At 36.7% G+C, this 20,439-nt stretch overlaps 1 protein-coding gene across 1 annotated transcript; it reads right to left on the bottom strand.

Annotated features, from left to right (window-relative positions):
• Positions 1–4,487: 4,487 nt before the first annotated feature.
• LOC110110294 (RING-H2 finger protein ATL65) lies at positions 4,488–6,144 on the bottom strand. Its single transcript, XM_020841695.2, has one exon. It carries the CDS (start codon positions 5,808–5,810, stop codon positions 4,623–4,625), a length of 1,188 nt encoding a protein of 395 aa, XP_020697354.1. The 5' UTR covers positions 5,811–6,144; the 3' UTR covers positions 4,488–4,622.
• Between the last annotated feature and the right edge of the window lie 14,295 nt (positions 6,145–20,439).

The following is a 20,439-nucleotide window of genomic DNA, read 5'->3' as shown; positions in this document are numbered from 1 at the left end:
TGAATGATTCTTTTTTTGTTTTTTGGAATTATTTATTTATTTGTTTATTCTATCATAGTTTTTTGATATTGTGAATATATTGATATGCAAGACTTGTAAGTATTCCTCTGTTTAGATTGACTGATTTTTTTTGTTTATAAATGTCGTTTGATGAGAGATCAAACATGAGGCTTTATTAAAGGCTGTTCATACTTCATTAGTTCCAACATTAATTATGATGGATAAAAAAGGTTTTTCCATGACAAAAAATTTACTTTGGGAGATTCATAGTGAAATAAATTCCATTGTAAAATAAATATAATATATTTGAAATATTTGAAATTATTAAGAAGAGTTTAAATAAATATAATTTTTTAAAGTAAAATGATTGTAGTATAAAGTTTAAGGATAGTGGTAGCTAGTTGTCTATAGTGACCGTCGGTGAGTATGAGCGGTACGTGATTGATGGTGGTCGACAGGAGGCCAATAACGGTCAATAGTATGCTTGTAGTGCCCATCGACATCGCAAAGTCACATTGCGGTGTATTTTGAAATTCGGTTGAAAGCAAGTGAGTTTAGAATACATACAAAATGAGTTGTATAGTGAAATTAGAATTCATCAAAATTTTACTTTGCATTCATTTTTCATTAAGAGGTTGTTTGGTTTGAATTAAAATAGGTTTGAAGTATCTCAAATGCAAAGATTTTGAGAATATTGTTGTTTGATTTGAAGCACAATAAATGTAGCATAAAATTTTAGTGTATTTGAAATGCACTCTTTTGTGCAAATTGGATACATTTAGAATTTGGAAGATTTGGACAATTTTCAAATACATCATAAATTCATCACCATTGATGCCTCTTGCTGCCCCCACTGCCATTGTTGATTGCAGTTGCCTCCTTCGCAGATAGTCACCCGCTACTACTAATCACTCTCCATTGCCACCCACACCCACCATCGTTGATGATCATTGCCTGCTGCTAACCTCCATTGTTGATAGTTGCCCTCCCATCCACATCACTACCATCGCCAGTTGCCATATTGTTGGCCACCAACCACCACCGTCTTTGGGTTATAATCTATATTAGCTTTCACTACATGAAAGTCATGGATTTACGGAGGAAAAATCCATCGCAAAATTTTATTTGCGACGGATTTTCAGCGGATTTATAAAAACAAAATAAAAAATTCTAACCTGAACGGCTGCCCGCTACTCAAGCCTGACCGGCTGCTCGACCTTGCCCACCTGCCTCACCGGCTACCCGCCTCTGACCGAACAACCCGCGCCACATGACCTGCCCGGGATTCGATCCTCATTTTCTTCTCTTGCAAACCAACCCCTTCTTCACATGGCCGCAGAGACAAAATACAACAAAACACTTTTTAAATTTATATTATAACTTATCTTGTGACAAAAATTCTGCCGCCAAAAAAAAAAAAAATCATTGAAAATTTTCGTTGCAAATCCGTCGTCATTTTTGACAAAAAATAATCCGCCGCAAAGTACACCACAAATCTATAACTTTCATGTAGTGTTTACTTCAAGCATAAAAATCACCTGCATCTATTTTACACTTATATGAACAACTCCAAAACAATTTAAATATATTGCATTCTTTTTACACAATATTCATTTTCAACCAACCAAATAGCCTCTAAACTAAACACAAAATTTTTAATAACTCTTATATTTAGAATACTTTAGAGTTATTTTTCATCTAACTAAATAGCCCAAATATTAATTTGGATATCTTTAAATCAGAAGTATTTATATATAGATACATAATTACTCGTTAATATTCAAGCGAGTAGTTCAATCTAAACTTGGTTAAATGGATATATATTATATTTGAAATGCCTTTAGATTCCTCTAATATTTGAAACTCATAGTGTAACAAGGTAAGGAAATAGATGTTTTTTAAATACCTTGTGAAAGGATCAGTATTTCCTAGTTTTTTTCTTCCAAGTACTTGTGAGGGATCCTAATAATTCTCTTGGGAGGTCTCTGGATTCTCTTTGACTTTACTGCCTTCTTCTTGGTCTCACTTTCTTTATTCCTTGGCTCTTTAGCTTAGAGCACAAGAAAGATAAGAAGAATTAAACAATTGAATGATTTAACAATTATGGAAAAATCAAGGTATATGCTTTGTACTCATTTACAAACAATTCATATGGCACAACATATATAGCACAATCAAGAGTAGAAAAATCATGATTGCAAAAAAAACCACGAGCAGATTGTTGGGTAATCGAGCCCGAGTTTGATTAAAACGTTGTTCAACTAGTTGATGCGCTAAGCGACTCGAGCATGGAAAGAGGAATCATGCGCAGACGCAAAAGAGGAATCACGTAGAAGGCAAACTCGAGCACGAACACAAAGCGAAAGGCAAACTTGAGCGTGGACGCGGAAGGAACGTGAAAGGAGGAATTGCGCGCGAAAGTTGAACTCGAGCGCAGACATATAAGAAGGAATCGCAGACGCAGAAAAGCTGATCTCGAGCTGGCTCACGAGAGTACATCCATTTTCATGAGCTGAGCACAAGCACACTATTCGAGCTTGACTCAACTCATTTGCACCCCTACTCGACTCTCAACAAGAAAATTTTAAAACTTTATCAAAGATTTACTATTTACAAAAAAAAAAAAAACTAATAAAGAAAGCTTTATTAAACATGATTTTAATAAGTTAAAATAAATTGTTGATACACTGAAAATTATAAAATAATTTTGGTGATTTAATTAAACAGTTTTTTTAATTTAACAAATTTATTTTAGTTTTTATTTTGTATTAAACCAAAGCTTATTGCATTTCTTAGAAATCAAAACTGGTATTTAATGAATTAAATTTGTGAATATACTTTTGCATAATTGGTTAAATACTTCATAAATTCTCCACGTTTTGAAATAAAAATATGATTAAACACAATTCCAAATGCTTAAAAACAGAAACAAATAAAATACAAATTTACATTAGATAGAAATTTATACTTTTTGAATAATTAAAAAAATAGTCTCGCTAAAATTAAACCTTAAAAAAATCATATGCAAAATTGCGAATATAACAATCATGCATTTTAATAAGTTCTTTGCATATCAAAACGTTTTTATATATTTATATATCTACTGCTTAAATTTTTATATTTATTTCTATTATTCTCAAATATTTAAATCACATTAATAACATCACTTAAATTAATTTGTATAAAAATAAAAAATCAATATGACATTATTCAGTCCTTAAATAGATTACAATAAACTTTGAAAAGTTGCTTAAGAGGCTATTTGTAACAGAAAATGCAGAGTAAAAAACTATAATATGAAATAAAAACAGTGCATTAAATTTACTATCAAGTTATTTGGTTGAGTTCACTATAATTATAAATACCTAAATATAAAGAAGTTCTATTTAAAATGTTAGGATCTTGATGGAGGAAGAGAAGCTCTCAGAAGAGAGGAAGAGATAAAAGGAAGAAAAGTCAACATAATTCTATTATTATGGCATATCCCTATTACATTTACGGAATATTATAAATAGCGGGAATGATGTATAATTTAAATTAGAAGTAAACTAGCTAAACAGAATGACGCATTCCATTGAATACCTCAAAACTTTTTGGCTGATTCTATAACTGTTTGGCATATTTAGAATAAGCCAAACAGTTTGACGCATTCAATGGAATGTGTCATTCTATTTGGGGCATTCCATTGAATGCGCTAAATTGTTTGGCGCATTACTATAGTAATTTTAGACTTTAATTCGACTGACTGTGGTGAATGTACCAAATGATTTGACGCATTCTAAAGAACTATCCAAATCATTTGGTGCATTCTTTAGAATGTGTCATCTGATTTGACTAATTTACTTCTTTTTAAATTTTTTTAATATTTTGCTCATATACCTAATTTAAATTAACATCAAGCTCCTTCTTTTAAAAAGACCCTTACATTTATTTATAGACAAAATAAGCTATACCTAAGGCAATACATGCTAAAGTAACCTAAAGAAAGTACAAAGAGAGAAACAACCTAAAATCTTGGCAAGTATCCAACATAAAATAACAATGTATTTGAAATAATAGTTAAAGGTGGGGAAGTTGAGGCAATGATGTTTGGCTTTGGCTAGACGAGGGTAGCAGAGGCATACGACAATGATAGTGGCTTATGATGGTGGTGATCAATGGTGGCAAGGCTATTAGGGTCAATGATGGGCAAATATGATCATAAGTGGGAGATACAATAACAACCAATGAAGAGTAACGACCAATAACGAGCAATCATTAACAATTACGACCACTAGTGATGATCAATTCTTGATGGTGAGGAGCTATGAGTATAAACAACAACATTTAACATAACATATATATTTAAAATTAGCTCATAATCAAACAAATCTCAAATGAACTCAATAAAAATGGTTAAATATATGAATATGAAATCAAATAACCTTTAAATTCATAGATAAAAATAATAATATAATTTCAATCAAATATAACTTTAATTTTATTTAAAGCTCCCCGGCAGCTCATTAAATTCTTGCATGCCACACGCCATTAAAACCCCATCGTCATTCGTCACCGGTGGCCAGACGCAGACGGCAGACCCATACACTGATTACTCCCGGTCCCCAGCCCCCACCAACCGGCTACCGCCGGTTAAATCTCTCCGGCGAAAGCAGCGCCTCCGGGTCCCCACACCTCATCCGGCTCGACGAGAACCCGACCGCTCTTCCCATCCACATCGCCGACGGGCTCGTCATCGACCTGCTCCTCCTCCCCCCTGTCCCCGTCGTAGTAGCCGACGAACCCACTGCCCCTACGCCGCTGGCACCATTGAACGGCGCAAACCCCCATCGCCGGCAAAATGGCGATTTCATCGCCCCACCGCCGCCACTCCGATGATAATAAGGTCTCGCAGACCCCCCGCCGCCGAACGGCGATGGCCATCGCTTGCTCCAAAACCCTCGATGCTGATGATGCTGGCTATGGTGCTGATGCCGAAGCCGCCAAGCTGGTGATGCAGTCGTCGCCGCCGTAACCTCCATCACCATCCGTTCCGTTCCAACGCTCCGCTCGAATCCGAATGAGTACGATCTCTTGAGGAGAAAACTCCTCCCCCTTTCCTCCAAAATCGGCGACGACGCTGGATCCGGCGGCGCCGGCGGATCGACGACGATGTCGTCGAAGCTTGGGCGGATGCGAGCCGCGCGCATGGGAACGAAGGGGGAATCGGAGCGGAAGGAGACGGCGGCGCGGCAAAGGGGGCAGGTGGGGTGGGATCGGAGCCAGACGTCTATACATTCGATATGGAAGGCATGTCCGCATATCGGGAGGGTACGGAGCCACTCGCCGTCGTCGAACTCGAATAGGCAGACTGCGCAGTCCCGATTCGTTGAGATTGGTTGCTTCGCTTTGGATCTAGAGAAAAGGGAGAGAGGTAGGGTTTTGATGGCCGCGTCGTCGAGGCCGTAGGGGGAGAGGAGGTGATCGGAGTAGGAGTCGGAAGAGAAGGGGAAGGGGGTGGGATAGGGAGGAGGCGAGAAATGGGATTGGGATCCCGTTCCGAAGTCGGAGGCGGCGGAGCGGAGTAGATGGCGACATCGCCGCCATCTCCTCCATCGGCGGCGGAGGCGGCTGATCTGGCGGGAGAGGAGGCGGGCGTATACTACGATAAGGAAGGCAGTGCCGACGACGGCAAACATTGCGATGAGGGGAGGGCTGAGGTTGTCAATGATTTTCGACGCAGCTTGTTTTCCGTCGGAGATAGCGGCGGCGGCGGCGGGAGAGGGGGCCCACTCGAATTCGTACTCTAGCGATCTTGCCGGCGCCGCCATGGGAGCTAGTTAGAGAGAGATGGGATTTGTCGGAAGAATGGAGGAAAAAGGAGTCGCGAAATGCTGGCGAGAACGCCGCCAATGGAAGAATGGAGAGGAGAATGGTCTACTGCGTTTGCTTTGAAAGCAAGCTGCTTGCTGGCTTCATAGTCCATACCTTGCATTAATTGTGATTCTTTGATATAAATGAGCCATGTTCAGCAAATTAAATAGATATTAAATAATTACATAATTATTATTTTTTTAATTCTTTTTTCCTTCGGTATTAATTTTGAGTCTTATGTATGCTATACGTATATAAATTTAGTTAAATTGACCTAAATATTTTCCAAAAAAAAAAAAAATCCCTTCCCAGAAACCCACGATGTTCCTTTGAAATTATATGGATGTTGATTTCACACTCAATAACGCAGAAAAAGAAGAGGAAGTTATGATAGAGGTGATTGAGGGAAGGCCATTGCTATTATCGATGGGAGAAAAAGGAAGACAGTTGCAATGGGATAATGCTTCCGAAGGGTGTCAACAAGATCGGTGGCATGTCAATCGAGAGAGAAGAAGAGAAAAACATGAAAGATTAATTATTATGTGCGGACACCGAACGTTATCGCAGCTTAGTACCGCTGATGTGGTGTATTCTGATTGATTTCCGGACAGCATTTTGTGTTCGGCCTCCACACAAAATAATTTTTGTGTATGAAGAGATATTGTTGTAAAAGTGCACTGATGAGATCTACAATTTAGGCTTCGTTTGGGACGGCTTTTTTATTGCTTTCTAAAACGGAGTTTTAGTACAATTTTTTTTTATTTTTGTATTAAAACTTCGTTTTAGAAAGCAGTAAAAAAACTGTCCCAAACGAAGCCTTAATCATCAATGGAAAGTAATGAAGAGTTCGAGGAAGATGGTAAATAAATAATTTTAGGGGTTAGATATATAAAAATTAGTTTTATGTAAAATTTTCTAAAATTATTATGAATACTAGCAAAAAGGGTTCAAATTATAAGAAATAAAAAAAAAACTGTTATTTATCAAAATTAATTTAATATATCAAGGTGAACTCATTTTAAATAAAAAATGTTTAAAAGCATATTGATTAGAATCAGATATTTAATTTTTTTTAACATACTTTTAATTATATATGAGTTTTTAAAATCAGTCAACCACTTTTCACTCTTCCTGAAATAATTTTTTAATATTATTAAATATTATGTATGAAATATCCATTCAATCACATGAAGCTATTATTGTTCTTAAACTACCTTTATGATCAACAGTGGAAAGTACCAAAGATTCATGAGAACTAAACGCTTCATAAACCAATCAATATGACCTAATCATTAGCTATTGTGTCACTAATACATTTGAGTGGTAGACACTAATGACTAAATTTATTTTTAATAAAAACATTAAGAATATGAATCAAAGTCAATTATTTAGTATTTCTAATTTTAAATTATTAATACAAAATCAAACTCAAAATTTTTATGTGTCTTAATATTAATCTTGTTCCGATTTATTTTTAAATATTCTTATTTATGGTGATACAATTGTGTTAGATTTACTTTAAAAATCACTCTAATTTTAATGGATTATATCACATAAATCTTAAATGAATTATGCAATCGAAATTTATACACAATCTAACGAAAAAATATAGATTTTCTTTGGAACATTTAGGTTAATTAAAACAAATTCACATACACATCACATATGCAAGACTCGAATTCAAGACCTCTTAATTGTCAATCAAAGCTCCCAAATAATAGACCAAGTTCGGCTGATGAGCTACATACTAATAAAAATAGCTACTAAAAAGCAATATGATATGGAACATCTTAGCTAAGATTTTTCTTAGGACTAGTATATCATAGTTATTAGAAGACAAACACATTAACATTTAGTACCACATTATTTGTATTACTTACATCTGTACTAAAGCTATATATAGCTCTGTATATACACGGCAAGGAAATAATGAAATGATATATTCTTCCTCTTTCTTAAACCAGTTTCCTCTCTATCCCATTCTCTGTTTCTACATGGTATCAGACAAGGCAAGATTCTGAGCTTTCTTCTCTCATGGCTTCTTCGTCTTCTTCCACGGCCACGACTCTACCGGAGAAGACGACGAACGGCGCTGGTATTCCGGCAAACCTTAAATTCGTCGTATCAAATCTACGCACCTTGGTTCCATCTCAGCTTTCTACAGACAATTATGCGATCTGGAGAAGCCAGATTGTGAAACTTCTTCGTGCAAACAGTTTTGATCAATTTCTTGAACTACCTTCTTCCGACCCGGCGCAGCAAGAACAAGCCTCTGAGTCCGGAGAAGCCATCAACTGGTCATTAATTGATCAGAACCTTTCGGCGGCTATTTGCTCTACAATCTCGGCTACTGTTCTTCCATACGTGTTACACTTGCAATCCACGGCAGAGGTATGGAAAGCGCTCGAGACTAGATTCCAATCTTCGAACCGCTCGAAAGTCATACAGCTCAAAAATGAGCTCCATAATGTCCAGATGAACGACCAATCCATGCTGCAGTACCTAACTACTATCAAGAACTTGGTAGATCAAATCGCATCCGCAGGCGCTACAATTGACAACGAAGATATCATTATGTATATCTTGAATGGCTTGCCTCCGGCATATCAAGCCTTCAAAACCACTATTTGCACGCTGCAATCATCTCTAAGCCTGGATAATTTCTACTCCCTTCTTGTAAGTGAAGAAATTCACGTGAAAAATGACTACGCCAAAACAGGTGTTCACCTTGATCCTCAAATGGCGCTCTACGCCAACAGAGGACGAACGAAAAAGAACAGAGGACGATCTTCCTCTACATACCAACACTCCACCAGGGATTCGTCTAAACCTATCTCTGTGTGCCAAATCTGCAACAAGAAAGGGCACATTGCGACGTCGTGTTGGCATCGACTAAATGTCAATTACACACCGCAGCAATCTTCATCTGGTTCGGCCAAAGGTCTCACTGCTACCACCAATCTTCAACCGCAAGAATGGTATCTTGATTCGGGGGCTTCCGCACACATGACGAATACTTCGGAAAATCTCTCTAATCCGTCGCTCTATCGTGGATCAGAAATGGTTACTATTGGTGATGGGAGAAACCTTCCGATAGCTCAATCGGGAAATGGTATTCTTCCAACACCAAATCGTAAGCTTATCCTCTCAAATCTTCTACATATTCCTAGCATTTCTTATAATCTGTTATCCATTTCTAATCTTGTAAAAGACAATAACGTTTCCATTACTTTTACACCTAACGGATTTGTTATGAAGGATCTGATGACGGACAGCATTCTTCTTCGTGGACCCTGTAAAGAAGGACTATATCCTATTTCATCAACTCAACCGTTGATCACAGCTCTTTCATCAACCACGGTATCGTCTGCTAGGTGGCACAATCGACTTGGTCACCCAAATAATCGAACCTTGCAACTTCTTGCGTCTACACAGCCGCAACTTCACCTATCGGTTAATAATCATACTTGTATTTCATGTAAATCTTGTAAAGGTTCTAAACTGCCATTTACAAGATCTTGTAACCGAAGAATGCATCCTCTTGAGATGTTGCATTCTGATGTTTGGGGTCCGTCCCCGGTTACTTCAAATCAAGATTTTCGTTACTATGTTTCGTTTATTGATGACTATTCTCGTTTTACCTGGATTATTCCACTTAAAAACAAATCTGATGTCTTTGATAATTTTGTGAATCTTAAACGCCTGCTCGAAAATCAATTCAATACTAAAATTAAAGTTCTTCGCACCGACGGAGGAACGGAATACATTAATAACAATTTTATCAGGTTTCTTGAGAACAATGGTATTCAACACCAAAAATCTTGTCCCTGCACTCCGGAACAAAACGGCGTCGCAGAACGCAAGCACCGTCATATAGTTGAAACAGCGAGAACCCTCCTACATCAAGCTTCAATTCCGGATAAACACTGGATTGACGCTGTGCTCACGGCAGTATACTTGATCAACCGCCTCCCTTCAACTAACACAGAGTCTACTTCACCATTTCAACTTCTTTACAAAGAAGTTCCTTCGTACTCTATCCTCAAAACATTCGGCTGCGAATGTTTTCCTCTCTCACCGCAGCATTTAAGAAATAAATTACAGCCTAAATCTAACTCATGTGTGTTTCTTGGTTATGTAGATCAATATAAAGGCTACAAGTGCTACAATCGTCAAACAAATTCTGTACTGATATCTAGGCACGTTACCTTTATGGAAGACTCATTCCCATTTCGGCACAACACAGAGACGATTTCCTCTACCGCTCCGTATACGACTCCAGCGTTTCTTCTGCCTCACTCATCGGCTCAACAAACCTTGCGGACTAATTCGGTGGACTCTCAACCACAACAGAATCAAATTCCCATCTCTTCTACTCAGGAGCAAACTCTTGTCACACCTAATTCAAACTCTGCATCCGAATCTCACAATTCCGTAAGCCACAGCACCATTCCGACTCAGACCACAACCAATCAACATCCTATGGTCACACGTCTAAAAACTGGCTCTCTCAAGCCTCGTAACAGACTTAACCTTTTACATCAATACTCGGACAACACTCTCTCAGAACCAACTACTTTTCGGGATGCCTACAAATCTATGGAATGGCGTCATGCTATGGCAACCGAATTCAGCGCTCTACAAAAACAGGGAACATGGATCCTTGTTCCGCCACCTTCCTCTTCATCTATATTAGGATGCCGTTGGACTTTTCGTACAAAAAGACACACAAACGGATCCGTTGCCAGATACAAAGCTAGGCTTGTAGCTCAGGGAAATCATCAAGAGCACGGTGTTGATTATCTTGAAACATTTAGCCCCGTTGCCAAATTACCTACGGTTCGCATACTTATTACTATAGCTCTGTTCCACAACTGGACCATCAGGCAATTTGATGTGGAAAACGCCTTTCTTCATGGCAAGCTATCGGAGACGGTGTACATGAAACAACCAAAAGGTTTTGAAGATACATCGCATCCGGATCATGTGTGTCTCCTACAAAAAGCCATTTATGGTTTAAAACAGGCTCCGAGACAGTGGTACAATACATTCACTGAGCACGTTCTCGCTCTCGGTTTCCAGCATAGTATGGCTGATCCGTCGTTGCTCACGTACAAGAACAATGATACGAGAATGTATCTGTTGGTCTACGTAGACGATATTTTGATCACTGGCAACAATAGTGAAGCAATCTCTAACCTTATATCTAAACTTGCTGCTCGCTTTAATCTGAAAGATCTTGGTCTTGCAAATCAATTTCTAGGCATATCTATACATTATGCTAACAATTCTTATTTCCTATCACAGAAATCTTATGCGCTGTCCATCCTGCAGCAAGTGGAGATGGAAGATTGCAAAGGCCTGGCAAATCCGACCTGCACAAAAATACCGTCTGAAATCACAACCGACGTGCTGCTCTCAAATCCAGCTACATTCCGGCGAATAACCGGATCATTACAATATTTAACATTGACACGTCCCGATATTGCTTTTGCAGTTAACGTTATATCTCAAAATATGCATAATCCGCTCAATACTCACTGCTTCTTGTTAAAACGAATTCTCAGGTATATTCGTGGCACGCTAGACTTCGGAATACCTGTCACCAAGTCGGACCTCAAACTGCGATCGTTCTCCGATGCTGATTGGGCGGGAGACCCAGCTACACGAAAGTCCACAACAGGGTTCTGCACGTTTCTCGGCCAAACACTGGTTTCGTGGGCAGTAAAGAAACAAAAGGTCGTAGCTCGTTCTTCAACTGAATCAGAGTATCGAGCACTCGCAGCGGCTACAACGGATCTTATATGGATCAAACGATTGCTTGCAGATTTTGATATTGCTCAAGACAATCCAGCCGAACTATTTTGCGATAACACATCAGCTATCGCATTAGCTAATAATCCGGTCTTTCATGCCAGAACAAAACACATCGAAATAGATCAAAAATTCATTCGTGATCAAATTCAACAAAATAATATACGTCTTCTTCCAATTTGTTCAGTCGATCAGGTAGCTGACATTTTTACAAAACATATGTCCACACCAAGATTTCAATATCTAAGGCTCAAACTGACAATCGTCAATGATCCGTCAGTTTGCGGGGGAATATTAGAAGACAAACACATTAACATTTAGTACCACATTATTTGTATTACTTACATCTGTACTAAAGCTATATATAGCTCTGTATATACACGGCAAGGAAATAATGAAATGATATATTCTTCCTCTTTCTTAAACCAGTTTCCTCTCTATCCCATTCTCTGTTTCTACAATAGTTTGTTACTAATAGCTTCTAGAATGTTCTTATTAGCCTTATTATTATCATCTTTTCAAGTTTTTAAGCTACTGTGTTTATCCTGGATTGAGAATCCTTTCAAAGAGATCCTTTCTTCCGACAATCCACTACATCACAATGCAATTAAAATTGCGTTGCAAGGCTCAATAAATGCTTGACATAAACTAGACATAGCTAAACAACGCCATAAATAAAGAGATTTCACAGCATATCATCCTTAATTTCACCTTCTTTTTTCAACAAAAGTTAGAGTACTGAAGTCGGTCTAGAAATTATGCAATGACAGTACTTTGATAGCTATTTTGAGAATGATTTTTTTTTTTTTTTTTTGCACAGTTGGAGGATGAGTAATCACTACCTCTTTTCTATCATGCTGTTCTCTCACTAATTGGAGAAATTATTAGGTGCAGTCACCAGATGGTTCAGAGACGAATCAGGATGCATCACATCACCTCGGTACACAACACCAGTGCACAATAAATGGTGATGTTGCACGTCCTGATTCGCCTCTGAACGGCATCCAATAACCGCACGTAATAATTTCTCCTCTAATTGAGCTTTGCATTATTCATTTATCCCTGCATGAGTTCTCATCATCGTCTCTGCATACTCTTCCTTGAGATATACAAAGTCAGCTAAGCCAAAATTCCTGTACAATAGGAACGCTGGGAGAAAGGTATGGTCTTGGTTTTAGATTCCATCAAGCATTTTTTATCTGACTGTTTGTCTCTTGCTCTTAAAGTGCTTTGCTCATTTTTTTTTTTAGTTCGATATGGTGGTTTAAACGCAATAAGACGGATGACTTTGCATAGGGTCTTATTATCCAAATTTGCTATACTGCTTGCAACGGTATTATGTGATCTACAAAATTTCTTCCTAGCATCAGAAAGTTGAAATCCAGAGTTCCATTTTAGAACCTATCAACAAATCCATCACTGTTAAATCAACTTACAATGATGTAAGAGCTTGCTCTTGACTTCATGCGTAGCTTTCATTACTATAATTTGTTGCTTCAAAGCAGTTCAGAATCAAAATAGGGATTGTTAGCCAGATGTTTATTTAAGTGTACAGAGTCACCACTGGCCGATGACATTGAGAAAAGAATGTTGTTTGATGATATTCTTACTGTTGGGGATGGAAGCAAACATTTCGATGAAACAAATAATAAAATAAGAAATGCAGCGAAAAGAAAAGGACACTAGAATTTAACTTGGAAAAATTCGAAATCGGTAAAAAACCACCGAGCTACACCACATCAAGAAATCACTATGAAAATGGAGAGATATAATTACAGATCTCTCTTCGCTCTTGCTCTCTCCTTGCTTCAATTCTCTCTTGCACCGTTCTCACACTTCTCTCATGCTAAACACAAGATAAAGACAAGTTAATTACACCAAGGAACACAACCCTTCAGCAAAACAAGAAAGAAAACAGTCCAGTCCGCCTCAAAGCAATGTAACACCAGTTTGAACTTTGAAGCTCTACGGCTCTCAAGAATTTGTCATCATGATGTCGCGGCGTCGAATCTATAGCTCTGCGGCAGTCTGCTCTCTATCATTCAGTGTTGGGGAGCTCGGACGTAGCGTTGAGGTGCTCGGATACACTACACCGGGGCATTATACGAGGAAAAAAATTTAGGTGAGCCCTCCCAACGAGCACAAGAAACTGACTTGAGGTCCGAGGCAACTATACTACCTGATTTATCAAAACAATCAGATTCCACATAGAACTAACACTTACTGCAGCTATGAAGATATAATCACTAGCGCCGCATGAATATACACCAAAGCTTTCATTTTATAATTTCTTTATCTTTCGCATTTGTTACTCGGTTAATTGTTAGATGAGCCTGAGAGAGTAGAATCTTTCTAAGCATCTTCTGATGTGTCACCTTCATGAAAAGTCTGGTTTATAAGATCAGTACAAAATCCTTACTAAAATGTGATTATATTGCAATATTTGCAGGTATTTCTTTGCCAGTTCGCCTGAAACTACTGATGAAGATCTTTGCTACTACTGAACCTTAATCCAAATTCTTTTACTCCACCAAAAGTAATTTAAAAATACATTATATTCTTTTCTCCAGCTTTCTATATTGTGTTTTAGCTCAACAAGTGATCTGCAAGATGTTGCAAATAGGATTCCAATACTTTTGTTCCAAATCTATAAAAATATATGTTCTTTTTAATCTTTGACTAGTGATAGCAACATAAGTTCTTTAGAGAACTATCTCTACAACCTGCTCTTCAAATTAAAGTTTAGATAACCATCTTTTTAATGAAGTTTATCCTGCCCTTACCTGAAATTTAAAATTGAAGATAAACTTGGGAGAAGCAAAAAGCTTGGCACATCTACAAGAAGGCTTAGAAATTCAGATCTCCCTTTTACTGCATTTCTCGATCAAACTAACTATTACCATCCTCTTCATTGAAAAATGAATTTTTCTTGACAGTATCCTTCAACATATCATATTTTAGGACTTTAAAGCATCAAATTTTTTAAGAAGACACCAGCTTGGGATATCCAACTTTCGAGTTAACTCAGGGTGTTTGGTTTGATGAATAATGAATTTAGTGTATTTGAAAAGTTTGGAGTAGCACTAAATAAATATAGATGATTGCTTTTTTTTTTATTTGGTTTGAAGTAAAATATGATGACTAGTGGCCAAATGGCGGCAGCGATGGCGACGATGACGGTGGTGGCTACAACGGGCAATTGTCAGCAATGAAGGCTAGTGGCGGCAGTGGTTGATGTCGGCAATTGATAATGGACAATTGAGGTGGCTAGTGATGACAATACTACAGAATTTAAAGTGTATTTGAATATTGATCAAATCTAACTATTTTTTAATACATCAAAATTGAACTAGAAGTCAATTTCAAAATACTTCAAAACTTAACTTTAGACTAAACATCAATATTTAATCCCTACGTTTAAAATATTTTATATCCCTTTTACTTGAAACCAAACAGCAAGTCCTCCATTGTTAGTGTAGACTCCTTCGATGTTATTAGCTATACGTTCCATCTGTCGGCTTTCTTACTGCTTCTTAAAGCAGCTTTCTAGTACAAAAATTAATTATTTTATACTAAAAAATTGCTTTAAGAAGCATGAAGAAAGCTGTCACAAACGAAGCCTAAGAAGAGACATGCATCATTATTGCTGCTTCTTGACAATTGCCTCCATCGAGGTAGAATAGCCTTGCTTGTGGCATTGAAAGCTTTCACGCCAATTAGATGGTTTGGTCACATAAAACCATGGCAATCTTCTTATATATGTATATGGGCTAAAATTTGGGCTTTGTTTGTGATGGCTTTCTCATTGTTTTGCTTTCTGTTTTGAAATAGGTGTGGATTTGGTTTTTGATTGGGTACATTAGAAGCTATAGTAGTCTCTTTTATACCATGAAAGTTCCTAATTTTAAATTTATGAAATGCAATTTTTAATTTAATTTAGAAAAAAATGCATATGGGAGTTCACATATGCATTGTGTCATATTATTGAAGTGCCATATTATTGAAGATATTTTGTCAAATTAATGAGTTGTGAATGCAGGCTTTTCAAGGAAATTTAAATTTCTCGTATTATTAATTATATTCTATCATATAAATGTGTTAAAGAAGTTCACCTATTAAGATACCTAATATGTGCAATATTTGTTGTCTTTTTCATCAATTAATGTGTTTGAAAAGCTGGCATGTTAGGGTACCTAATGGTTGTCAAATTAATGAATACATTCTAATTAGGGGTGTTAAAATCGGGTTGTGGGACGGGTTCGGGTTGAACCTTAAACTGACCCGACGTTATTTGACACGAACCGAATCCAACTCGTTTTTGCAAAGAGGTAATAAAACTAAGCCCGGACCCGACCCGTCGAGTTTCTGGGTTGACTCAATCCGACATGAAACCATGGTTACCCGCCATGTCACAAATGGGAGGTGAACGACGTCGAAGGAGGAAGGAACGTCGTTGACCCTATAGATAGGAATGCCATCGAACTCCGTCGAAGGAGGTGAACGTCGTTGATCCCAGAGAAAGGAACGTCGTCGAAGTACAGTCGTCGAAGGCGAAAGGAATGTTGTCGGATCGGAGGTGAACGTCGTCAAAGGAGGAACCGACGAAGTTGTAAGCGTGGCTAGGGCTCGTCGGCGGAAGCTTATTCGCTTATACATCGGGTGAAAATCTAGTTTCCGAGTTGACTCGAACCCAACTCGGAATTCAAAACAGTTGAAAATCAGGATCTGATCCCGATCCATTCTTAAATCGGGTTGACCCTAACCCGAAAAATTCGGGGTGGTTTCAAATAGTGTTTTCGTGTCATGTCAATTTTTGACACCCCTAATTCTAACATATTTTATGTTTTTAAAAAGCTTATTTGTTGGGGTGCACAAAGGTGCTTTTAAGCATATTTCAACAACCACTTAAGTGAAACTTTTGTTGGCATCCTAATAGATAATGCACCATAACATAAATCCTTCAGGACACTGTAAGGTGCCCTAATAGGCGTTAGGGTTTATAGCATGTATTGTAAAATTTTACTGCATTTTGAGAACATGCATATTCATTTATGCATCATTTGAATGATTATTTACATTATTGCACACAATAACCTGAAACCCTTTCTAAGTTTTTTCACTTGGATGTGATTAGCCTAAATGTGATTATAAGTTAGGCTGTTAAATTTATCATCCCATTAACTTCAACAATCTAATGTAATTATAAGACAGAGCTTTCCTTATCATATAATGAGACATAAAAATACACTTGTTGTAAATTGAACTATTATTAGGGGTGTCAATATTTGACACGACACGAAAATCCGACCCGAAAAATCCCGGTTGGACCCGACCCGTTTGAAAAACAAAAACGGGTTGGGTTCGGGTTCGTAGATTCGACCCGTTTGAAAAAACATGTCCGGTTCGGGTTGACCAGGTGGGTTGCCTGGCGGGTCAACCAGAAAACCCGTTTATTTTAAAAAAAAAAAATTGAATTTCCTACTGCCCCGCCCGCTGCCTGCTGCCCCCGCCCGCGCTGCCCGCTGCCCCTGCCCGTGCTACCCGCTTCACCCAACTAGGAATTCAAAACGGGTTGAAAATCGGGATCTGAACCCGATACATTCTTAAATCGGGTTGACCCTAACCCGAAAAATTCGGGGTGGTTTCAAGTCATGTTTTCGTGTCATGTCAATTTTTAACACCCCTAATTCTAACATATTTTATGTTTCTAAAAAGCTTATTTGTTGGGGTGCACAAAGGTGCTTTTAGGCATATTTCAACAACCACTTAAGATAAACTTTTGTTGGCATCCTAATAGATAATGCACCATAACATAAATCTTTCATGACATTGTAAGGCGCCCTAATAGCCGTTAGTGTTTATAGCATGTATTGTAAAATTTTACTGCATTTGGAGAACATGCATATTCATTTATGCATCATTTGAATGATTATTTACATGACTGCAAACAAGAACTCGAAACTCTTCCGAAGTTTCCTAGTAACTTCAACAATCTAAATGTAATCATAAGAGAGAACTTTCCTTATCATATAATGAGACTTAAAAATACACTTGCTGTAAATTGAACTATTAGCTAGCCACAATTATTTAACCACATATAGCACATAAGTTTATTTCTAAGGGATGAATTAGTGCAAAGTTGGCTACCAACTCACTTATGCTTGCCGAGTTCTAGTGAGTAGCTTCGACACTTCGAGCGAATTCACTCGACGAGTTGAGCGAGCGACCGTGGTGACTTGAATGCCTTCATCTACTCTTTGAGCCAAGTATGATCAATTAGATAACTTTGAACTGCTTGAAAGTACAATAACATATTTTGAATTTGAAGTTCTTCTATCAAAACTTCTAAAAAGCAGACTGAACCAAACAGAGCAGAATCTAGATCGAATAGTCCTCAAATACATTGATAAGAAATCTTAACATATTACACTGTACTCAACTTTGTAGCGTAATTCCTTTTTAAGTTTATCATCAAGGTTTCTGAGAATTATGGCCGTTTGTGCCTTTTTTGCTTTCCTATATTCAGATTTGAGAAGGGTCACTTTATCACGGATCTCCAGTGCTTCATTTTGTCAGCTTTCTTTGACATAATGATTGGGTGTTCTAAGGTTTTATTTGGGATAATTTTAGATGATTGATTTTTTTCTTTCAAAAAATATTTGAACTACAAAATAACTTTACAAAACAGGAAGAAAGTCATCCCAAGCAAAGCCTTAGGGTTCGTTTGGGACAGCTTTTTTAATGCTTTCTAAAATAGTGTTTTAGGTTTTGTTTGAGACTGGTTTCTTTCTTCTTCTTAAAACAACTTAGCAGAAAGAAAGCCGTCCCAAACGAAACCTTAGTTAATTTTTTTTTTTAAATTAGAATTCTTTTACTTAAAAGATGTTTTAGGAAGAAAGTTATCCCAAGCGAAGTCTTAGGTTTCGTTTGGAATGACTTTTTATTGCTTTTTGAAATAACTTTCTAGTTTTAAAATTAATTTTTTTATATCAGAAAACTGCTTTAAGAAGCAGTAATATTTTTTTAGATGTTGATAAGTAATGCCGAACATGATAATATATTTTTATATTTTTTTATTTTAAAAAATATAATAGATGCTGATTTATTCTTATGATCATGATGACATAAGGGATATGTGTATAGATCAATCTATATATTCATCAAATCATCTTTAAAAAAATTATAATGACTTCTTTTTTGCATTAAAAAAATAATGCATAAGAGAAGAATATATTATTTTTTTAATAAGCAAGTAACAATGCATGTTTACCTTAAGTTGATGAAGAAGCAATAGGCTCAATGCTGTGATTTAAAAACGTCAGCTACCCACCGAACTTAGTTTGGTTGGTGGGTGAGCGTGATTGGGAATCCCCAACTCACGTTCGATTCCTCTTTCGTGCGGCTCGCCACCTTGAGGGGAGTAGGGAACCGTGGACCCGGATTCCTATGGGTTGGCTGCTGCTAAGTTTCACTGAGGATTAGTTACGTCGTCAAGTGTCTCCTAAAGGGGTGGCAATGGGCTAAGTTTCACCGAGTATTTTTATTAAATTTAAATGAAAATTTGACTCATAATAAAACATAATATATAAAAAAAGATTAATGCAATTGACCGCACATAGTGGGATAAAAAGGTTGTTGTCGTTGTTGTTGTAAATATCAAAGTATAGATTAGCAATTTTTGAATCATATTTGTTTGGAGTCAAATTAAGCGTCTCGACAAGAGCGATTGCGAGGCTAAACTTACACAATTTCAATGTCATTGCTATAGTTAAATGCTATAAAAATGATCTGTGATTAAGAGAATTAATACAAGCCGTTTAATGATACATTGAATAATTTTTGACTAAAATTATCAAAATATCATCGGAAAAATCATAAATAGATATTTTCCGTATCTCAAATGTTGCATGATTTATAGGGGTTAGATGATAAATTCAGTAGAATTTTAAAAAGTTTAATAGTGTAATTTCCTTAATTCAAAATTACATATTGGCACTTAAAATTTTCAAAATAAATACTACATTTAAATGTCATAAAAATAAAAAATGATCTATGATTAAGAGAATTAACACAAGCCATTTAATGATACATTGAATAATTTTTGGCTAAAATTATCAAAATATCACTGAAAAAATCATAATTAGATAATTTCCTTATCTCAAATGTTGTATGATTTATAGGGGTTAGATTATAAATTCAGTAGAATTTTAAAAAGTTTAATAGTGTAATTTCCTTAATTCAAAATTACATATTGGCACTTAAAATTTTCAAAATAAATAAATAAAATTGTCCTCTTGCAACTCTTGCGCAGTGCCACCGACACAAGATTTTAATCTTTTACTTATTTCCAAATCTCCCCTTATGGATTTGATGCCCTAACCCTCACCTACCATAAGTTTTCTAATAACTAATAATTTTTTATTTATTTCCAGCTGTTAAATGTGAAATATTAAAATTCTGTAACAATCTTATAATCTATGACGAGATCGGAAGCACTTTATTTATATAATAAATTAAACAAATACTGTATTTGCATATAACAATTTTTTATTTACATTTTACAAATTAATCTGGCTTTGCTTATGGTTTACGACTTGGTCGAGGTTGTATTCATGATTCATTTAATTTCAATGTTGCCTTCATAATGATTGGCATATATTTATTAATCATGCAAAGGGCTATTCTTGTAATTATTAGAAAAAAGGTAACATTTATCAAATTTGATAAATAATGATGCTTATAAATGATGAATTTTATTAATTTCAAGCTCGC

The sequence above is a fragment of the Dendrobium catenatum genome, unplaced genomic scaffold (genome assembly GCF_001605985.2).
Source record: "Dendrobium catenatum unplaced genomic scaffold, ASM160598v2 fragScaff_scaffold_636, whole genome shotgun sequence".
NCBI classification, from domain to species: Eukaryota; Viridiplantae; Streptophyta; class Magnoliopsida; order Asparagales; family Orchidaceae; genus Dendrobium; species Dendrobium catenatum.
Note: the sequence above shows the minus strand (reverse complement) of the source record. Positions and strands in the feature narration are given on the sequence as shown.

Excerpts from the sequence above, each read along its gene's own strand:
- LOC110110294 (XM_020841695.2), bottom strand. The coding sequence starts at position 5,810 with ATGGCGGCGCCGGCAAGATCGCTAGAGTACGAATTCGAGTGGGCCCCC.